The following is a 19,743-nucleotide window of genomic DNA, read 5'->3' as shown; positions in this document are numbered from 1 at the left end:
ATAACTTGTATTCACTGCAATCATCTCATTAAATCCAACATTCACTACACTTTCACTTTCCATTGTATGAGCGTTAGCAAATGGTTGTTTGTGTCATGTGCACATACCCAACAGCTGAACAAATATTTTTGCACAACAGGGCGATTGCATAGTTTTTTGTTAATTATTTACCAAGACGAGCAAAGCTGTTGAACAGCAATGCATTTAGGAAGATTTGGTGATTCACTGCCTAAATGTTGAAATCATCTTGAAAAGGCCAAAACTAAACAATGGATTATAAAATATTATTGTAATATTTTCTTTATCGGGCCACAACAACACATTTTTGTATTCAGTTGTGACCTGTATTATTAAGCCGTCTTCTCCACAAACCTCAACCCATTTATCCCTAATGCGCTAACCTCGACTGTGAGCCAACAACACTGCACCACCTCATAAAGACGACCTCAGAAGTCAAATTCCTGCAGCTTAACAAGGAGAGGCTTCCCAGAAAAGTTGACGCTGTTTTGGTTTTAAATAAAAGGTTCAAAAATGAAACATTTGGCCTTGCATTATGAATAAAAATAAAGTGAAAATGCCATGACGCATCCCTTTTATGTGTGCACATGATGTTAGTCCAATTAAAACATGTTTCTCCTGAATAATTAAAAATGTAATCGCCCCTTTTATTGATACAGTGGACACAATAAAAATGTCTCCATACAGAGCTGGACTATGTAGGGTGAGACATGAAGGACGTGAAATCTGACAGCCAAGACCTTCATTACAGAGGATATGATACAGGACAGGTCACAACAGACACTGCAATGGTGCAGTCACAAAAATGATTTAACTCCTCACACACACATGAACAGCAATCTGTCATCATTTATATTCTCTCTCTCTCTCTCTCTCCCTCTGGCACACACATCCTCCATAACATGGTGTGCATAATTTATGTACACCCTCATAAATATGGAAACAAACATTCTATCATGCAAACATCTACGATCACTTTCACACGTTCTTTCTCAATCTTTTACTCACACAAAAAACACATAACCAAAGAGAGAAAAGGTTTAATCCCTTCATCCTTTCCTTAATGTGAACGTATTCAAGCTGTCACCACATCACTCGCTTCAGATGACTGATTGATGAGCATATCACAGGAACGTGATGATGATGCTGCTGCCTGTGTGCATGTTCATATAATTGTAAGGCTGGTCTTGCTCAAGGTTGCCAAAATACTTTGGGGTGTCTGGAAGGTCGACGGGCATTAACAGCCTTGACTCATTATCAGAGAGCACAACACAGAATGTCAGATCCCGAAAAATATGTTCAAGGTCTACAAAAGCATTCTCTATTCTCCCATTAATGTTGTGGGTGTTTTACTTATTTCGTGTGTGTGTGTGTGTGTGTGTGTGCATGTAGAAGTGATCAGAAAGGCTGGAAAAGTGCTTTCATCTGTGGAGTCAGCACTAAGCCTTCTTCTCCACCAGTGTTTGATGTCAAGACAAATGGCACAGTACATCGCTGAGTGTGTGCTGCACTAAAGACAATCATAAAACCCATGGCTTTGAGACAAAGGCACAACATTCATCATGTAAACGTTTCTTCAAACAGGAAATTCAGTTTTTACCTCTCCTGTTTATTTCTGAGTGTTTTTCTGCTCCTCTCTTCCCCTGAGCTGTATATCCGAACCAGTCAAAAATCCAAAGACATTTTTTCTGTTTATTGAATGAATAAATCAGCTGACATGGGGCTTCTCCATCTGTCTTCTTTGCAGAGGATACAGCCTTTGAGGCAGGTGTGCGGGTGCAAATCCACAGCCAGGCAGAGCCCCCGTTTGTTCACGAGCTGGGCTTCGGTGTGGCCCCCGGCTTTCAGACTTTTGTAGCCACACAGGAGCAAAGGGTAGGTGTGCCTGACTTCCCTGATATACAGTTAATAGCTTTTTTTATCTAGTCTCTACCCTGTGCTGTTTTTCTCTTCTAATCCAGATAAAAAGAAACTGTGATAAATAACATGCCATTGCAGGTCTGATGGGAGTTCCTGCATGCATGCTTGTGACTGTGTGACTGCATGTGTGTCACCCTCTGGCCTCTCAGTTGGCCTCTGTGGTCTCTCAGTGATAGTTGTTCTCCCTTCTGTCAGTGGCTGTGACCTTGCTGGTAGAGAGATGCTTCTTCAAACACAGCCCCACTTAATCACAGTGAGGCTTTGCTTCATTACACTTGGCCAACATCAAAGGATACAGGTCTCACAGATACATCCAGCCCAGTGGCAATTCATGCAAATAGCCTTTTCTCTCTGTCAAAAGACTTGCACTTCACAGGGTTGTGAATCCACTGAAGGTGTTTCCACACTGCCAAGCTGACTGTCTTTATACTGTGACTCCTCTCAGCTGTGTCAGTTAACTATACACGTTTAAGTTGATGCTGCTGTCTCTTGCTTTGTGCACTTTCCTGTCTCTGAGTTAGGCTGTTGAAAATGCATCAACCTGTCTGAGCAGTGGAAGATGTCTGGATTGTCCCTGTCTGAGGGACACAGTGCTGAGATATAACAATTCACTCAAGCACTGATGATAAATGGAAATGTATTCAATTCAATCAACCAAACCTTATCTCTAATGTCTGCTAATCACAGATGTAGCAATAACATGTAAACTCCACATAGAAAAGTCCTGGCTGACACATAATCTGGGCCGATAACCTTCCCTGTAAGGTGACAGAGTTTAAGAACATTTAGTTTGAAGGCTATTTTGACAAAAACATAATGATGGTAACTAAAGAAGACCTGATTTTCCCTCCATATTTGTCACAGAAAAAAAAGCCAGTTGCATGTCAATGCAAATGTATAACACTGGTACGCATGCGCATAAAGACCATGCCACAAGTATACAACATTTAATGTTTTTATTAATACTATATGTATAAAAAAAATCATCTCCAGTCTTTAAGTTGAGACCTGGCCTCATTACATCACAACTCAGTGTGTTGCTGCAATAGAGAGAGAGAAAGAGAGAGAAAGAGAGAGAGAGAGAAAGAGAGAGTCACCTCAGTGGTACAGCAGGAAGGAGATGAGGAGATCTATCCAGAGACTGTTTGGCTTTCTGGGTAATGAGCCTCCAGGCTTCTGTCTGCACTCATCTGTCAGCCCAGTTCTGTGACTGGCAGGGTGAAGACAGGCATGCCCGCTGTGAGAACATGGCCCCTCTCTACAAGTCCACACAGCAAGAAACATGGCAAATTTTGCTCCAGCAAAATTAATGCAGAACTACATTTTGTATCAGAAGTCTGAGAAATAGTCTTCCTGTGCAAAGTTCCCACCTGACTCATAAAGCTTCTGTTTCTACAGACACTCGGAGAGTCATTTCATATCATATCAGCAGAATGAGGATCGGGAAAGAGTATGTGAAGTCAAGTTTTGTGATGGAGCCTTGTATAGTATTTAAATTCACCTTGGTGATTAGTGGAGCTCAAAAATAGATATCATTACATATGAGTTTGCCTTTGAAAAATTACTGACAGCATTTTTAATTATCTCATATTGGTTAATAATATTGGGTCTACATTAAAGTGGCAAAACCACAAAGTGCACAGCCTATGGCGGGGACTAAATGAGCCCTCACACACAGATGGGCAAGTTTAAATTTAAGCTTTCCAGACATTGAAATTGCCCCTCTGTTGGCTTTTGACATAAGTTAGAGGGTCATGATGTTCCTTTGGCTGATCAAGTCATTCCTCCCAAGGGTAAAAAAGTCCTTATAATGGTATACCATTATTCTTTTGTCTCAGTGTGACTCTGTGCTGCCAGGAAAAGATAAAAAAGCACAGTTTCTTTGTAATTTGTAACTTTTGTTCATTACACTAATGCAATGTTGAGGTTCAGCTCAAATTCTGATTCTAATCCTTTGCTCATACCTGTTCAAATGTCCCTCCTGAGTGATTCATTACTGATCCATCACATTATGAAATTATCCTCCGAGCTGATCATGGAAAAAATCTTTGGAGAAGGATTGGGTTTGGTTTGGTTATCAGGTCTGAATGGGGTCTAAGATTTTGGTTTCACTTTACCAAAGCCAACACAATGACCTCAGTAAACACCAAATCTGTTCAAATACAACCTTCCTTTAACAGCAGCCCTCGCTGACCAAATTGTAAAGCCTAATTAAAGTGTTGCCCCAGTGTCACAGGGAAATGGAGCATTGATTAATAACATATTGAGTGGGGCACAGGCCTCAGCTCTTATTAGCCAGAGCATAATCAGGTCAAAGTGGCTCAACATAGTGAAAAGTGATATTGAGCACCGCAGATTATCTGATTACAGAGAAATAATCAGATCTGGAATCAGCCACCGTTGACTTTAATTAGACTAGAAGTGAAGATTAGCTGAGGTTGTGAAGGTGATTTTAAAGGTTAAGGATTGCTAAGAAGCACCTTTCTTAAGTCCATAATAAAATGGATCGTGTCTGGACGTCTGTATTCATTGCTCACGCTGCTGCTGCTGGCATCAGTTGGGACATGTTTAATTATCGCAGGAGACATAAAAGTGGAAGGAATATTCTGGAGGCTGTAATATTCAGCATGTTCGTTTGCTGTTTGGTTTGCGGTAGGATTTATTGTCTGACATGTTGGTAAAGTGATTGAATCTGCAGAGCCACGGCCTTAAGCTCTCTCCAAGCAGAGATACAACATTGGCTGAAGGCAGAGGCAGGGTTTCAAATTCTGTCAGTACTAACAAGCAAACTGTGGCCAAATTTCACCTGGCAGGATTCCGTGTTTTGCTTCATCCAAAAAATTGCTCTTTTGGCTGGAAAGGCAACTTCACTCGGGATGCATCGTGATGACATGGAGGGAACTGGGGAGCAGAGGATGATGGGTGATGCAGAGCTCAGCCCATGTTGTGGAGCAGATGGGCCTCCACGCTGCTCATCCTGGTGTCCCTGTCCCTCATCTGCCATCCCAGTCTTCAAAGCTGCAGGAGCAGGAGGAGACCATTTGGATTTTTGTGCTACTGTCACCTCATGCTTCGGGATTTTTCTGACAGTCTTGCGATCTGTTGAATTGTTTTCCGCATCGCCTGGTTTATTGTGAGGTTCTTCTGCTTCGCTGTACTGGCTAAGTTTCAATAACTGGGGCCTGTAGGGAGCATGTTTTGGAAAGCTGTTGCCATGAGCTTTCCAGATTTGGGGGCGTAATTCATTGATTTCTTTCTGTCTATACAGGTCTTCAAAGGTCTTAAAAAAAGCACTGAATTCAATTCATGGGCCTTAAATCTCTTGAATTTAATCTGGTGGACACTGTTGAGGCCCTGGTGGGAGTGTTGTTGGGGAAAAAAAAACTAACTGCACTCTTTCTTCTTCATGGTCTAACTAACTAACCCGCCATCCATTTTCTCACTTGTAGCTGACCTACCTGCCTCCCCCGTGGGGAGAGTGCGAGTCGAAGCCTCTGGAGTCTGGATTTTTTCAGGTGTACAGTGTAACCGCCTGTAGGATTGACTGTGAAACACACTACATTGTGGAAAACTGCAACTGCAGGATGGTGCACATGCCTGGTGAGAATTGTTGCCAGTCTGATTTCAGCTTTTGGTGTTGTTGAAGTATCTGTATTCATTAACAAAGGTTTTCAGCAAGCAGGTGTTGACATTTATTTAAGTCCTGCCTTTGACCAGTTTCTTCCTCTAATCCTTTTCATTTGAACTGCTAGGTGACGCTCCATACTGCACGCCGGAACAGTACAAGGACTGTGCTGAGCCTGCTCTCGGTAAGTCCACTCATACATGAAATCTCATGATGCTAAGATGACATGTGTTTGCTGTATTTCATTATTTGTTGGGGCAAAGGATTAGTTTCACTGGTCGATGAGTCTTTCCTGTTGATTCAGAACTTTAATGCTAAACCTACTTCAATGATGGGCAAAAAACGCAGTTTACGAACAGCTAGAATATATTATCATAAATCCGTAAAGTCGCAAATGTACTTTGTTATCAGGTGATTTTCAGTGTCTTTCATCAAAATGCAGCACGTATCTGCATGTGTGCGCTAGTGTGTAACATCTAAACTTTTTCATTTATCAAGAGAATTCCATTTATTGCTATGTTCCACTTGAATGTGAAGGCCGCATATAAAATGGATGATATTTCCTGCATTAAGCCCAATTATACAACCAAGAACTTCCATTCAATATTATATGAACTTTATAAAAAGAAGCGGTGTTCATCCAGATGTTTGAGATATTGATCTAATTCTTTTGTTTTTGCTGTTTGATTCAAAAAACTTTTTTCTTTGTCACTTGATTTCTACTTTAAATTCTTTGGAAGGTTTTTAAAAACAGTCCCAGTTTCAGTCGTCAAAAACAGCAAAATCATGAAGACATTTTGTCTCATTTTGAAGTGCGTATATTTTGAGACTTTAGAATCACACTGGACACATTCAGGGCCAGCATGTTTCGTATACACAGTCAGCTTTTCTTCTCCACAAAAACTGTTGAACTGATCTAATATGCATGTACATATTAAGAAGGACCCAATCAAATAGTTTTGGGGTTGTGTCCTCCTCTGAGACCTTGTGAGGCAGACTGTTGTGAGCTCAGATCACATGGTGCATCACAGTAATGCCAGAAGAAAACTGAGGATCCATAAGTACTGTGCCAAAGCAGGTACAATTTATTTATGGCAGCTTTGTAAATCAGGGACTGCAATAACTGGCCGTAGTTTTTCAGACATAAACACAAGAGAAAATAAAGAAGTCTTCATCTAGAGTGATCTGATCGGGCGTTCTAAGATATGTGCCAGGGTCATGGTGAGAAACCATGGAGAGATACATTGAATTTCACTCACTGTTGTAAAGATACAAGAATGTGTGTCAATAACAAGGCAGCGGCATTTTCAACTTATTTCAACAAAGAGACAGTTGCCTTAGTGATGCCTGGATAGTGCTTTAATTTAGACAGTGCCTCAGTCGAATGAGCATCAGATGAAGTCATTTAACAGAGGTAAAGTTTAAGCCAAACGGTTTATAAAATATCTGAGGCAGCTTTGTACCTAGATTAGATAGGATTTGATCTTGGGAATTAAGGTGGATCATGATCCGTGTTATTGCTTAAGTGATTTACATTTTTGAGAAATAAAAACCCAAGGGCAGCACAAATAAATAATAGGCTGATTCTAAAAAGAATTGTATTGTATTGTATTGAATTGTACGACCTATATCAACCTCAACTTATGGCCGCTGGGAGTTAGAGAGAAACACCAGCAAAACTTTCTCTCCTCCCACACCAGTCTCTCTGCTGGCCGTGACCCCGCCCCCTCCACTCCTACCCTTAAGAAAATGATTTCTGGAAAAAATTAGTAGCCCAGAGCAACAAAACTTTAAGGCAATTAGCATAAAGAATGTAGACTCCCACGCTATAAGAGCATCCAGCGTTAAATCACCGACGTGTCATTAACATGCACTGGTTACACAAGTTACAATATGTGATGGAGAAGCAAGAAGAAGGCTTTGGTGCAGCTCCATCGTTTCCTCTCTCTTTCCTGTAATAGGCTTTATTTTTGGAGCAGTGAGGCTTTCACAGTCCCAACACATGCACACACTCAGCTCGGATCATTGAATACAAATGCACCCTTGTTTTAAATCCGGCAAACTATCACACAGCTAAGTTTTGATTGTTTTTTTTCTGTCGCTTTCGCTTTAACTGTCACTCATGTTTTGAAGATGGCACTGAAAATAGTCCTTAATGGGAGACAGCTGCGTGTGTTTTGCTTATCTAGTTCTTGTGTTTCGGGGAAACAAAAGTGTCATGTAATTACACATCCAGACAGTAAACACATTTATTTCTAATATATCTAATAGATCTTCCCAGAACTGTCAGAATATCTCCGAATGGTATTTATTCATACGGAAATAAAGGTAGTTATACATCAACATTTAGAAAATATGAAACCTACCAAAGATCCAGTTGTTTCGTTTTAGATTTATGTGTCCGTGAGGGAGGTGGACAGAGGTGAGTGAAAAGAAAATCTATTATTTGAAAGGCAGGCAGGCCTTGTTCCCATTAAGGTCTAATTTGAATAAAAATAGGGGACCACTGAGAAGTCATATTGAATCTCCTCTTCCAGTTACGTGAGTATAAGGTCCCTTTAGCTCTTAGTGCACCACAAGGGAGCTCTGCCTCATGCTCTGTGATCTGCCAGTTTGCCTCCGAGATATTTTGATTTCCACTCTGATAATAAAAGTTGGTTTCATTTTTTTAAGGGCCAAAGAAAAAATGGAAATATCTTTGGATGTTCATAAAAATGGAAGTTATTTGTGAGGAGTGTAAGCATCCTCAATGTCAGAGGAGCTTTTCATGGAGCTCTGTTTGAAAAGCCTGTGTCACTTAATATTACCATCAGGGGGTGAGTGTGAGTTGGTTTTATGGAGGAGGCTGTGGGCCTTAGATGAAATCATTCAGTGTTTTTTTTACCCAGAGTCAAACTGTCATAGCAGAGCTGTGAATAGAGCTTGGCATCTCAGCATCAGGATTTGTCTCTGTCAGGGTAAAAGCTGTTTTGCAGACACTGCTCGAGGGCATGTTTGTGTTTGGAGCTTTACGTTATCCCCTCAGAGACATTAACAGTGACATTGACCTGTGCTGCCGTTGCACGTACAGTAGGGAATCAACACCTGCAGTGGGACTGTGGTCATGTGCACAGTCCAGTGTGTAAGCCCTGTTTTCAGTCAGATTTAGGAACACCATGTCAGATGCATTTCTCTGTAGCTCTCAGTGAGACAGATAGCGAGACGCTGCAAACAGGTTGACTGAAAACATTAAGCAAAATGTTCACTTACTGCTCAAAAAAAGCGTGTGTGTGTACCAGTGTACACACACAAACCTGAGCCTGTTTTCAGATGCAGAGGGGGAATAATAACATCAACGAGAACAAGAAATGTGCACACTGGAGCTTTGGCTTTTTTAGAAATACACTGTTTTTGAAACAATGTAAATGAAAGTTTTATTTTGTATCTAAACGAGCATTTCTCCCTCGTGTACATCATCCTGAACCCATCCTCCCATGTCCCGCTCCATTTTCCCTCCTGATTTAATGCTCCTCCCCTCCTCCATCGCTCTCTCCCGTGTGAAGCTAAACTCTCGGCCCTGGAGAGCAGTAGCTGCATGTGCAGGACTCCGTGCAACATGACCCGCTACAACAAAGAGTTGTCCATGGTCAAAATTCCCAGCAAGACCTCGGCCCGCTACCTGCAGAAGAAGTTCAACAGGACAGAGAAGTACATCTCGTAAGTGTTCTCTTCATCTCCTTGTCTTTATGTTTAAGTTTTCTTTGTATAAACTGACTCGTGATCTTACACCACCACTCAAGCAATTTGTATCTTCCTGCAGGGAGAATGTTAGGACCTCTAGTTCCTCTGTGAGAGGTGACTGTTACATACATTTCAGGAAAAATAGAATTTGATTCCAGTTCATTTTAGAGACTGTAAAGGTTTCAGTAGTTTTAAAATATCTTTAAAGATATGACTGAAAGCTTTTAGATAAATGGAAATTATGGATTATCACAATTGTGTATTTGTTGGTTTCTCATTCAGTGTGATGTTGTCTTACATGTGTTGATCATTGTCTGCATTGTCTTAGTATGACGTTGTTGTTGCCTTACATGTATTTAGCTGTAGTGGCAGCAATAGTAGTGTATGTACTGTCCACATTGTCCTACTGTCTTTTTAGTTTCCTGCCCAGGGACCACAGATGCAAATTAGCTGCATAGTTAACTCTGGTATAGGATTTGTTCTTTACATGGCCCCTGTTAAATATACTAATAAAGTAAACTAAACTGTTTTGAGGTGGAAAAAAAGTATTCATTTCCAGCTCCACCTCATGTTAACAAACAGTAACAAGAGCAATTCTTATCTTCTTAAGAGGCTGTGGGCAAGTGGGTTAAAACAAATCAAGGCTCCTTTTTCTTCATATTTCTTTTAAAAAGTCATTTATGAGAGACGAAAATGTACAAAAAAAATCATTATGAATGAGGCCCAGTGAGAGCAGCAGCCGATCCATATTCATTTTCTGTAAATGTACCAAGGCAGGCAGGCATATAACAATCTCATTTCCAGCAGCCCACAATAAAAGTTTCCAATATACCTGATGAGGAGAGGGCAGACATTAAAAGGGAAATGCATGCAATCATGACAAAGTGAATAGATTCCAGCTCAAGAGCCTCCATCGAGCCTCATGCCCATGTTGGTTCTTATGTTTGTTTAATCAGGGGTTTGAAAGAGCTTTGTCGCACTGATTATCTGTGAAAAGCTGAACCAGTGCAACAAGCTGCCCCTCTTTTTTCATATCCATGAGATGGATGAGCTGCTACTGATTGTGCTGCTTGTGATTGCCTGTAGTGGAATTCATTGAGATCACATGTTCCTTTTGCAGAGACAACATTTTGGTGTTGGACGTGTTCTTTGAGGCTCTCAACTATGAGACCATTGAACAGAAGAAGGCCTACGAGGTGGCAGGATTGCTGGGTAATTATTACACAACGTTTCCCTTGATTTTCCAAAACTGGATTCAGACACAGCTGACATAGGGCGCCAGGCCATCACAGGGCCATCACATAGACAAACAACCATCCACTCTGACACTGGGAGAATCGAATCGCAAAATAATTTCCTGTTGTGAAGCCTCGAGAGTCGCGAATTGACCTGCAGCATGTTTTTGAAAGCGGAAATTGACAGACGTCACCTGCAACTAAACACTATTGGATGATACCAGTCATTTACACCACTGTCCTCTCACAAGTGCTGTGCTTTATCATCTGTTTTCCTCTGAGGGGAACACAATTGACATAATGTCCATTCGGAGTTCTTTGTGCAGCCAGCAGAGTCACCCTCTAGGAAGAATACATCCATTTTTATTCACAGTCTACATTAGAGCCTCCACTGCCTCCTGGAAGAAGATTTCAATGATAATTTAAATGTCACCAGTCAAAAGCAAACATGTTTCCTTCGCCAACGTGTACTGGTGAAATAAAATGAAATTGTCTCTGCTTTCTCTTTGTACTTCTCTCTCCTCTTTAGGTGACATCGGCGGTCAGATGGGTCTCTTCATTGGAGCCAGCATCCTCACCATCCTAGAGCTGTTTGACTATGCTTACGAGGTCAGTCTCAAGTTGCAGTTAATGATGGACACATTACTCCTCTGCAGGCGCACACTAGTCTAGAGTGACAATTGAACAGCCCTTGTTTTTGTTTTTTCTCAGGGGGAAAATGGCCATAAAGTCTGACAACAGAAACAATGGCTCAAACACAGATAGAGTTAGATTTAGCTCAGAGCTGACAGAGATGAAGTGTACTGGTAATTTTCCACCACTTTTTCCTCGACTGAGTCACCCTTTCATTTTTGCTTTCACCTGTACTGGACAAGCACATAATAGTCGTCGCCTTATGCAGCATTTCAGAAAGGACACAGTAAAAGCATTTATTGCCCTTCTAATGGCCGTGTTCACGCTGACATAATTGTGGTCATTTTTTGCCACATGTTCCTGTATTACCAGTAAATGCCAGAAGGAAGAAAAAGTGACTTTTCTTTTTTAAGTGTGACTTTTTTACCATGACCCACAGGTGGTAAAGGACAGGATACTGGAGTTACTAAGCCGAGAGGAGGAGGAGGAGAGTCACGGAGAAGATGTGGTAAGAACATCTTTGATCCCTTCCCTTGTCAGTCAACCGCGCTCTCTTGCTCTCAGGAAGCAAAGCGTGGAAATTCACTGTAATTTCATTCACTTTGATCATGCATTCGAAACTTAACTTTCCCCTGTCCCTATCCCCTCCACACAAGCATGTGCAGCCACTTATCGACAAATCCTCCACTTTGAACATAGCTGAGCAGCCACGAGGATTCCGAATCAGTCCTCCTTTATAAGCACCTACTGTACATTAAATCTTAGTCCCTGTAAACATCTGTATGGAGATCACATGGTGCCAGTATCAGAAGAATCAGCCACTGATGGTGACGGATAAAAAAAAAAAGCTTGTCGACACAAACTCAGTGCTTTTTATTATTATCAATGTAAAGTGTATTTTTATTTATTTGTTGGCTTAATGACCAAAGACACACATCAGTTTGCATCCAGAGGCTCAGAGTCTAAATACAGTTTCATACAGCCTGATTTGCCTAATTGAAAAAAAAAAATCTCTTGCATAAAACGGAGTGAACTGTAAGGAATTAATTGTGGTTAGTTAGTGATAAAATATTCAGTAGGGATAGGCTGTTTGCACACTGAAGTTTTCATGCTCCTATATTCTTACTCGTGTTACACTGCAGTCAGGTTCACATTATCAGAGTCAAAGAATCGCTCTGCATCCCAAACTGCACCACATGCTCTCATCTTTGCAGTCACTGTGAGTTCACACTATAGACTCAAGCAGCATAAGTATCATTGCTAGTTTCCAGCCAAAACCGCTTTCTTCTCCCCGCGCAGCACCCACGTTGTGTAGGTTACAAATGCACTCACTCAGCATTTATTATTTATTTATTTATCTATCTTTAAATTTATTAGCTTCAGACTTGAAAGTGTTGATTGATTCTGTCATTATTGTTTTTTTTTTTTTTTTTACTTTCCCTTGCTATTCTTTGCTGCACTCTACTTATGGTTTAGTGGCTAGCAAAGTGTCTAAGAGTACGTAACACTTAAACTGTTTAAATCCTCTTTCTCAGAGTTCCTGTGACCCAGTGGCAAACCACTCTGAGTCCATCAGTCACACTGTGACAGTCCCCCTGCAGACGACGCTGGCCACTCTGGAAGAAATTGCCTGCTGAGTCCCTCCCCCTCTCCCTCAGAGCCACACATGTCCAGAGGCTGCCTCCACTGGGTGGCGCTACGTCATCGGTTACAATACCGAAACATGCAAGAACTTAACAGGAGGAGGGGAAGAGAAAAGGACAGGAGCAGGGGTCAGTCTGAGGACAGCGCTGTGCTCTGTCACACCGCTCTATCTGAGGCACTAATGGGGATTAAAGAGCTGTCGGCTGGACTTATCAGCCCTCTCTGTCTCCCTGTACTGGACCGGAGTGGGAGGGTGGCCTCCACTGTACCAGACGTACAGTGGAATCTGAGTCTCCACAGAACACGCACACAGAACATCCCAGACTTGGTGGGGGAACCATCCAAACAAAAGGGGGCTCCTCCCTGTGCAGCATATCTATGTAACAAACACATTCATATGTCGCTCACTGCCAAATGAACTGTACAAATATTGGTTCTGAACTGTCCAAATTGCATGCGTCAATCTCTCTTGTTCTCTCTGCTGATGCATACGTTGGACTGCGATGTTGCTTTACTGTACATGTGTGCCATTTTGTCTCTTTCTCTGCAGGACGGGCCCGTCACATGGGCCCAGGTGAGATCACGGACTTTGAATGTACAGATTGAACATAATGGTTGTGTGGAAAACCATAGTTCAGGTGTGACCAATCCATCCCTGATAATCGAATCTAATGAAGTGAATTTAATATTTCGTAGTTGACTGTGTTGCAGTAAAAAGGGTTGGTGACCTAAAAAAACAAACTAATTGAAGATGTTACAGCCTGCATTTTACATCTTACTTTCACCCGTTTCACTTGAATTAGTTCACATGGCACTAATTCTTTATAAATGTCTTTAAAAGGGATGTCATACTCCTATTTTTAGTTTATGTGGGTGCAGTAGTGTCGCTCCTGACCACAGCACCCACCTTAGGCCCTGCTCGTACCTGGTATTGTCATGTGTCATTTTGAGTGACCACCTGTGACTCGGCTTCACATTACTGCTGTAAGCAAAGACCACATGAAGCGTTGCTTGTAGCCATCCTGACTAACTATTGGACATTTCAACTGGTCAGTTTGTTGATTTGTTTTTAACTGACTGAATTTGAAAAACACTGAAGATTTGAATAGAAGGAATCAATTAAAAAATGTAATTTAAAAAGAAAAATCCAATTCCACGCAGGTTCACAAGGGCCTTTCTTCATGGAGTCTGCATGTTCTGCCCTGTGTGTGCGTGAGTTTTCTCCAGGTTCCCTGGTTTCCTCCCACAGTCCAAAAACATGCAGATTAAGTAAATTGGAGACTTTAAATGAATCATAGGTGTGAGAGTGGATGGTTGTTTGTCTCTATGTGTCCCTGTGATGGATTGGTGACCCCGCCTTTCGCCCCATGTCATCTGGGATTGGGACCAGCGCCAACCCGGTAGAAGATAAATGAATGAATTAAAATCCAACTCTTTAGTTTGTTTTGTGAGTGAAACCCTGAGAAACTTAAAAAAAAAAGAAATGTAGGGGCCAGAGGACACATGTCCTTTACTATGACCCAGGACACGTTTGCAATCACACAGCTAAAAGAACGCGTGTCGCAGACACTTTGTGAGTGCTGCACGTAGAGCTGTCCACTCAAGATTGGACGTTAATGCCGGTCTGAACAGGTCAGTGAGGCAGAATCTTTATTTGGCAGCCTGACGGGAAACCACGTACCAAACTGTGCAGTCAATTAATATTCCAAGGGTATTGTATAATCATTATTTCCTTAAGAGAATGTCAGGCTGTTGTTCTGGACGGCTCCCATTGTTTTCACAAGAAAGTGCTAAGGTATAATAATAATAAAAAAAAACATCATTTTAAAATGGCTACAAAAGCACCAGAGGCTGGTTCAGCCAGGTTCATGTATATGTGTGTGTGTGTGTGTGTGTGAAGTGGGTACCACACAGTCATGCCTGAAATCTAATCGAAAATAACTTTGGTAAACAAAAGCTCCTGGTGCAGGAGTGTCTGTCACATTTTTATTACTGTTATTGTTTCTCAGTCTGCAGCTCTCACTGGGGGAAAATGTTACCTCACAGGCAGTAACGTACTTTCAGTTTGGTCTCATGTCGAGTCAAAAATGAAGGACCAGGTCTCCTTTTCACTGTCCTCTGAATCATGGCTTTACACCAAAAGCTTGTGTGAGAACATTTGGACGATCTCGTGTTATTTGAGTTTCTGTGTTTCAGTCCATGATCATCCTCGCATGGTCTCTGTCATCATGGTAATGTGCGTTACAGATAGGAATGAGTTCAAGTGCTTTGTGGGACTGTTTGGATTATGATTTGCCATCTGTGGCTCAACCTGCTGTCTCCGTGTGTTATCTCATGTGGCTTCAGACGAACACGAATCCTCGGCCAACCTGCCCTGAGTGTGAGACGAGCGCGTCTCATTTCTCCCGGTGGCAGAGACACTGGCTGATTCTTCTCGCTACTTTGGCTTCAACTGTTACCGCAGAGCAGCGTTTTCTCCTCATTGTGTGATGCCGCATTCAATGTGTGTTTTTAATGTGGAACAATTAAATGAAAAAAGTTTGTTTTGCAGTGATCGCATCCTGTTGTGTCTACACAATAGGGCAGCTTCACTTGTGTAACACCAAGATCATTTAAATGCTTTACATTATACAAGACATAAAAGTAGGAGCTGTGGTGTTAAAGGGTAATACACAACAACTGAAACTACTGGCTAAGCCATTCTCAGTACACCATCATTCACTGATACAGATATGAAAATGACAAATAAATAGGATTCAGAATGAAAAGCAATAAAAACGGGTGAAATAATAAAACAGTATAACGAGAGGAACAAAAGGAAGCGCACATAATTGAGGCTAATTTTTTCCACAGCACATCAGGTGAACACAGGTGTTGATCCTCACATTAATGAAGCTTCTGTCCAAGGTGAAAGCGATTAGTCACACCTGTGTCTTTGTGTTTCAGACTGGCTGCTGTGAAAAGAATCTAGTTTCTTAATGTGGATGTGAAACAGAAAGCAAATGATGTTTGTGGACGACTCGGCGGCGGCGGCGGCGCATGTTGCGCAGACATTAGCTTTCATTAGGAGTCATGTTTCTGTCACCAGACAAATGTGACTCCAATATTCTCTTTTCTTTCAGCTTTGATTAGTTCTGCACAAAAGTCTGAGGGGAAATAATGGAAAATTTAGCCAAAATAAAAAAGCACCAGTCATTCAGTATTTAATTTCTTTGTTTTGTTTGTAACATTTTCATCAGGTTTTAGATGATCTGTGCTGTGCAGTTAGTGTCATGTTGTTGTATTCGACAGGAGTTAGAAAACAAGCACTGGCAACTCCTGAGAGTAGCAAACAAAACTGCAGCTGCACAGCATTTTTCCTCCCAAAACACGAGCGACATGCTCTTAATATCAGCTGAAGTGTTCCCTATTTGTAGTCTCAAATGATTACGGCAGCGCTAACAATAGTCACAGCAGCAGCAGCAGTGGAAGAAATCTCCTTGCATTAGTTTGCTGGTCAGGTTTTAAGAAGAAAAAAATAGGTCACCTTGTCTTTGTTTTATTCATTTGTCTTCTATGTCACACATGTCATATTTACTACAAATAAAACCAGACGATTCCCTTTCAAAGTAGAAACAAGAATGATTATAGTGGTTAAAGCCCACATGCACATGCTCATGGGCTGGAGGCGGATCTCCCTCAGAGACTTTCCACTTTAACTCCAGAAAATCGCTGCAAATATATTCTGTGCGTGTGTTAAAAGGACGACGGGTTTAGGTTTTAATATTCTTCTCGTTGCCACAGACTCTTATCTGAGTGCTGCTGCAGGCTGCAGTTTAGTGCAAGTTCAGTCTCAGTTCATTTAACAGATATTTGGGCTTCAGAAAATTGCCTGCAGGTCAGCCACACTCCACCGGCAACGCTTTGTAAACATACTGATTGCCTTGGTCGAGCGGGAAACTGGCACACGAGTACATCAAAGGCTGACGAAGAAACAATAAGATCAGAAGCTTCACTTTCACCTAATTAACTGTGTGAATCCACTCTAATGCAGCAAGAGAGGAATGTACTGCAAAATAATAATAATAATAATAATAATAATAATAAAAAAAAAAAGAGAATAGAGTGTGTACTTGTGTTAAATCCAACAGCTAGCATGGGATCATCATGGGAGCTGTTGTCTTTATCACAAGTGTTACTGCAGCCAGAGTTTTCTTGGCAGGATTCCTTCTGTGTCTGATGCTCAGGAAACTCACACACACGATTAGATACTGTTTGTAAAACACACACACACACACAGATGATCTGGTCAGTTCCTGACAAGACACCAGAAATGAAAGTACAGCTGGACATTGGAATTAATAAATTCCAATAACTCTGATCAAGAAATCCAACATTGATTCATATGAGCTGTCTTTGTAAATTGGCTCAAGCTGAAAATAACATTTAGCTTCAAACTATGTGTTGTGTATTTTTTAACGTAATCGTTAACCACATTTACAGCAATGTTTGTTGTCTAAGATATATATACATACATATATATGTATATACATATACATGTATATATATATGTATATATATATATATACATGTAATAATTAAATCTAAATGTAAAATCTATATCCAGCACTCGGTTAGTTTGTTTCACAACTGTTTTGTTTTAAGAATTAATATTTGCATTTAATATTTAGATTTTAGATCGATCATAAAAACAAGAAAACCTGAATGTTTTAGAACTCTTTCAAAAACGTTGTTATTGTGATTGTTATTTATTTGGCAAACAATAAACTGAATTCACCTTTTTAGACCCAAATTGGAGCTGCCTCACTGGGCTTCTTGTGTGAGAAGTCACAAATGACTCAAGCATGACATTTAAGCACTAAAAGTCATTTTTCTGTTCAGGAATGCAAGTAAATAACTATAATTTGACATCTTAATCAAGAAATAATAACGTGCTTTACTATTTCTTTTGAAAACTCATGTATAACACACTGTGGCTTTTGGTGGTGGTTTGTTAAGTACTGTATATATATATTTGTTTTCCTTATATATTAAAAAAAAAGAAAAAGAACAGGACACTTGCAACCAAACTTGGATGACAGGTAAAAACATTCAATCCAATCCAGTTTTTTATTTTATCTGTAGATGCAACAGCAAAAATACAGATAAAAAAGTGTAATTGCAAACATGGGATTCCTGTAAATCTTCTTGTACAAAAAATGTACAATCGATACAGATTTTTATCCTCTATTATATAACCTGAGATCATTGAAAGTAGCTTCTATTTATAAGTTTATCATTTTTACATAAACGGTGAACGTATGTATATATACATATATATGTATGTGTGTGTGTATAGTAAAGTATCATGAAGGTGAATATGAACAGCAGGTCCAAACATCACCTCTGACTCATTTTTAGTGTCTTATTTCTCCTTCAGACAGACAGGATATTATTTCGACTTACCCTGAGTCTGTTTTACAGGTCGACGTTATCCGAGTCCCAGTGTCACTGTGTTAAATTTACATCATGGAGAATTTGATGCTCGATTTGATGAACTTGATTTAATCTTCTCAGCTACCGCAGTTAATCAGGCATCACACGCTTGTACCGCTGTCAGACAAAGGCTGTTAGTACAGAGAGAGAACATTAAATAAAGAAGGAGAGGTAATTGGACACAGGAGAGCAGAATGAAAGAAGAAAAAATGACAACAAAGATTTCATGCACAATAAGACATGAATTCACTTCAACAGCTGCCCAGTGTCTTTTGTGAAAGGTAGTTTTGTAATCCAGTAAATTTCTCATTGAAACATTCAAAGGAAATCAACAAAAAGCTCTTGACAAAGAACAGCTGGCACTTACCTTAAAGAGAGATTTTGTAAAGAAAAAGAAAAAAGAAACATAACAGTAGTGACGTGGATTAGTGAGCTAAATGCTTTGTTGTTGTGTCATTTTTAAGTTAGGAAATGAACATTGACAAGGAACTCTTTACATGCACATGATTTCCAACAAACACACGTCTTTATGTTACATCTTTCAACAGTTGGAGACAGTGAGTTCTCCACTTAATTCTCCGTCCTCAGCTCTCACACTGACAATGTTCAACCTCTCTCAGCTCACTCACGATTATGCATTTAACCTTTATGGATAATTCATGTGCAAATGTTATTGCAGAGAAAGCAACCTCAAGGACCTAATTGAATATTTAAGTGAAAACTTAACGAAAAAGAGTTGCCGACTTTATTTGATTGGATATGAGCTTTGATAAAACTGGATGAGTCTATTTACTCGTTTAAATATGTTAATTATGATATGTTTGTTCTTCCCGAGCCCTAAAAACCCTCAGGTTAATGTAACAGAGCGTTTATTTCCTGTACTTTAACCGGTTTGTACTCGGGGCAGAGTCGTACTTAATTACCTGTTGACTGTGACTTTGTGTGCTTAAGAGAGTTGATTACAAATTTAATCACACGCCACAGAATCATCTGGGCTCTTGTATGGACCTCCTGGGAAATTAGTGCAATTTGGAACAGCTCTCTGAACACGTTGTGTGTCAACATTCTTCGAGAATCTTCAAAACAGGTTTGCACATTTATCAGAGAGTTGATTCATCGCAGTCATTACTGAAACAAGGCTGCAGTGTCCCACGTGTCTGCAAATCATCAAACCTTGTACAAATTCCCTTTAAGACATTTACAGAAAGTCTTTGAAACTCAGGGTGTGTTTGACCTACTGTCAAGATTCTCTGTGTGTACACATATATATATATATATACACATATATATATATATATACATACAGATACATATACATATATAGAGTATACATATACATATATAGTATACATATACATACATATTTGTCACAATCAGAGGTCTCACCTGTAGATGTCACTAATTCTTACACACTGGACCTCGTCTTTGGCACTGCTGGGGTTTCCATGCCGACTACTGGTCCTGAAAGTCGAG

The 19,743-nt window shown here is 40.4% G+C and overlaps 1 protein-coding gene across 4 annotated transcripts in view; it reads left to right on the top strand.

Annotated features, from left to right (window-relative positions):
• asic2 (acid-sensing (proton-gated) ion channel 2) overlaps nt 1-15,345 on the top strand; it is a 278,639-nt gene extending 263,294 nt beyond the window's left edge. For all 4 annotated transcript variants that reach the window (XM_058653672.1, XM_058653674.1, XM_058653671.1 and 1 more), the window contains 8 exons: nt 1,766-1,893; nt 5,388-5,538; nt 5,691-5,747; nt 9,106-9,259; nt 10,404-10,495; nt 11,048-11,127; nt 11,591-11,659; nt 12,687-15,345. In XM_058653672.1, coding sequence (XP_058509655.1) covers nt 1,766-1,893; nt 5,388-5,538; nt 5,691-5,747; nt 9,106-9,259; nt 10,404-10,495; nt 11,048-11,127; nt 11,591-11,659; nt 12,687-12,788 — 833 coding nt within the window. In that variant the 3' untranslated portion in view covers nt 12,789-15,345. The remainder of the gene's footprint in view (nt 1-1,765; nt 1,894-5,387; nt 5,539-5,690; nt 5,748-9,105; nt 9,260-10,403; nt 10,496-11,047; nt 11,128-11,590; nt 11,660-12,686) is intronic.
• The last annotated feature ends 4,398 nt before the right edge of the window (nt 15,346-19,743 follow it).

The sequence above is a fragment of the Solea solea genome, chromosome 16 (genome assembly GCF_958295425.1).
Source record: "Solea solea chromosome 16, fSolSol10.1, whole genome shotgun sequence".
Taxonomy (NCBI): domain Eukaryota; kingdom Metazoa; phylum Chordata; class Actinopteri; order Pleuronectiformes; family Soleidae; genus Solea; species Solea solea.
This window is presented reverse-complemented; position numbering and strand designations above follow the sequence as displayed.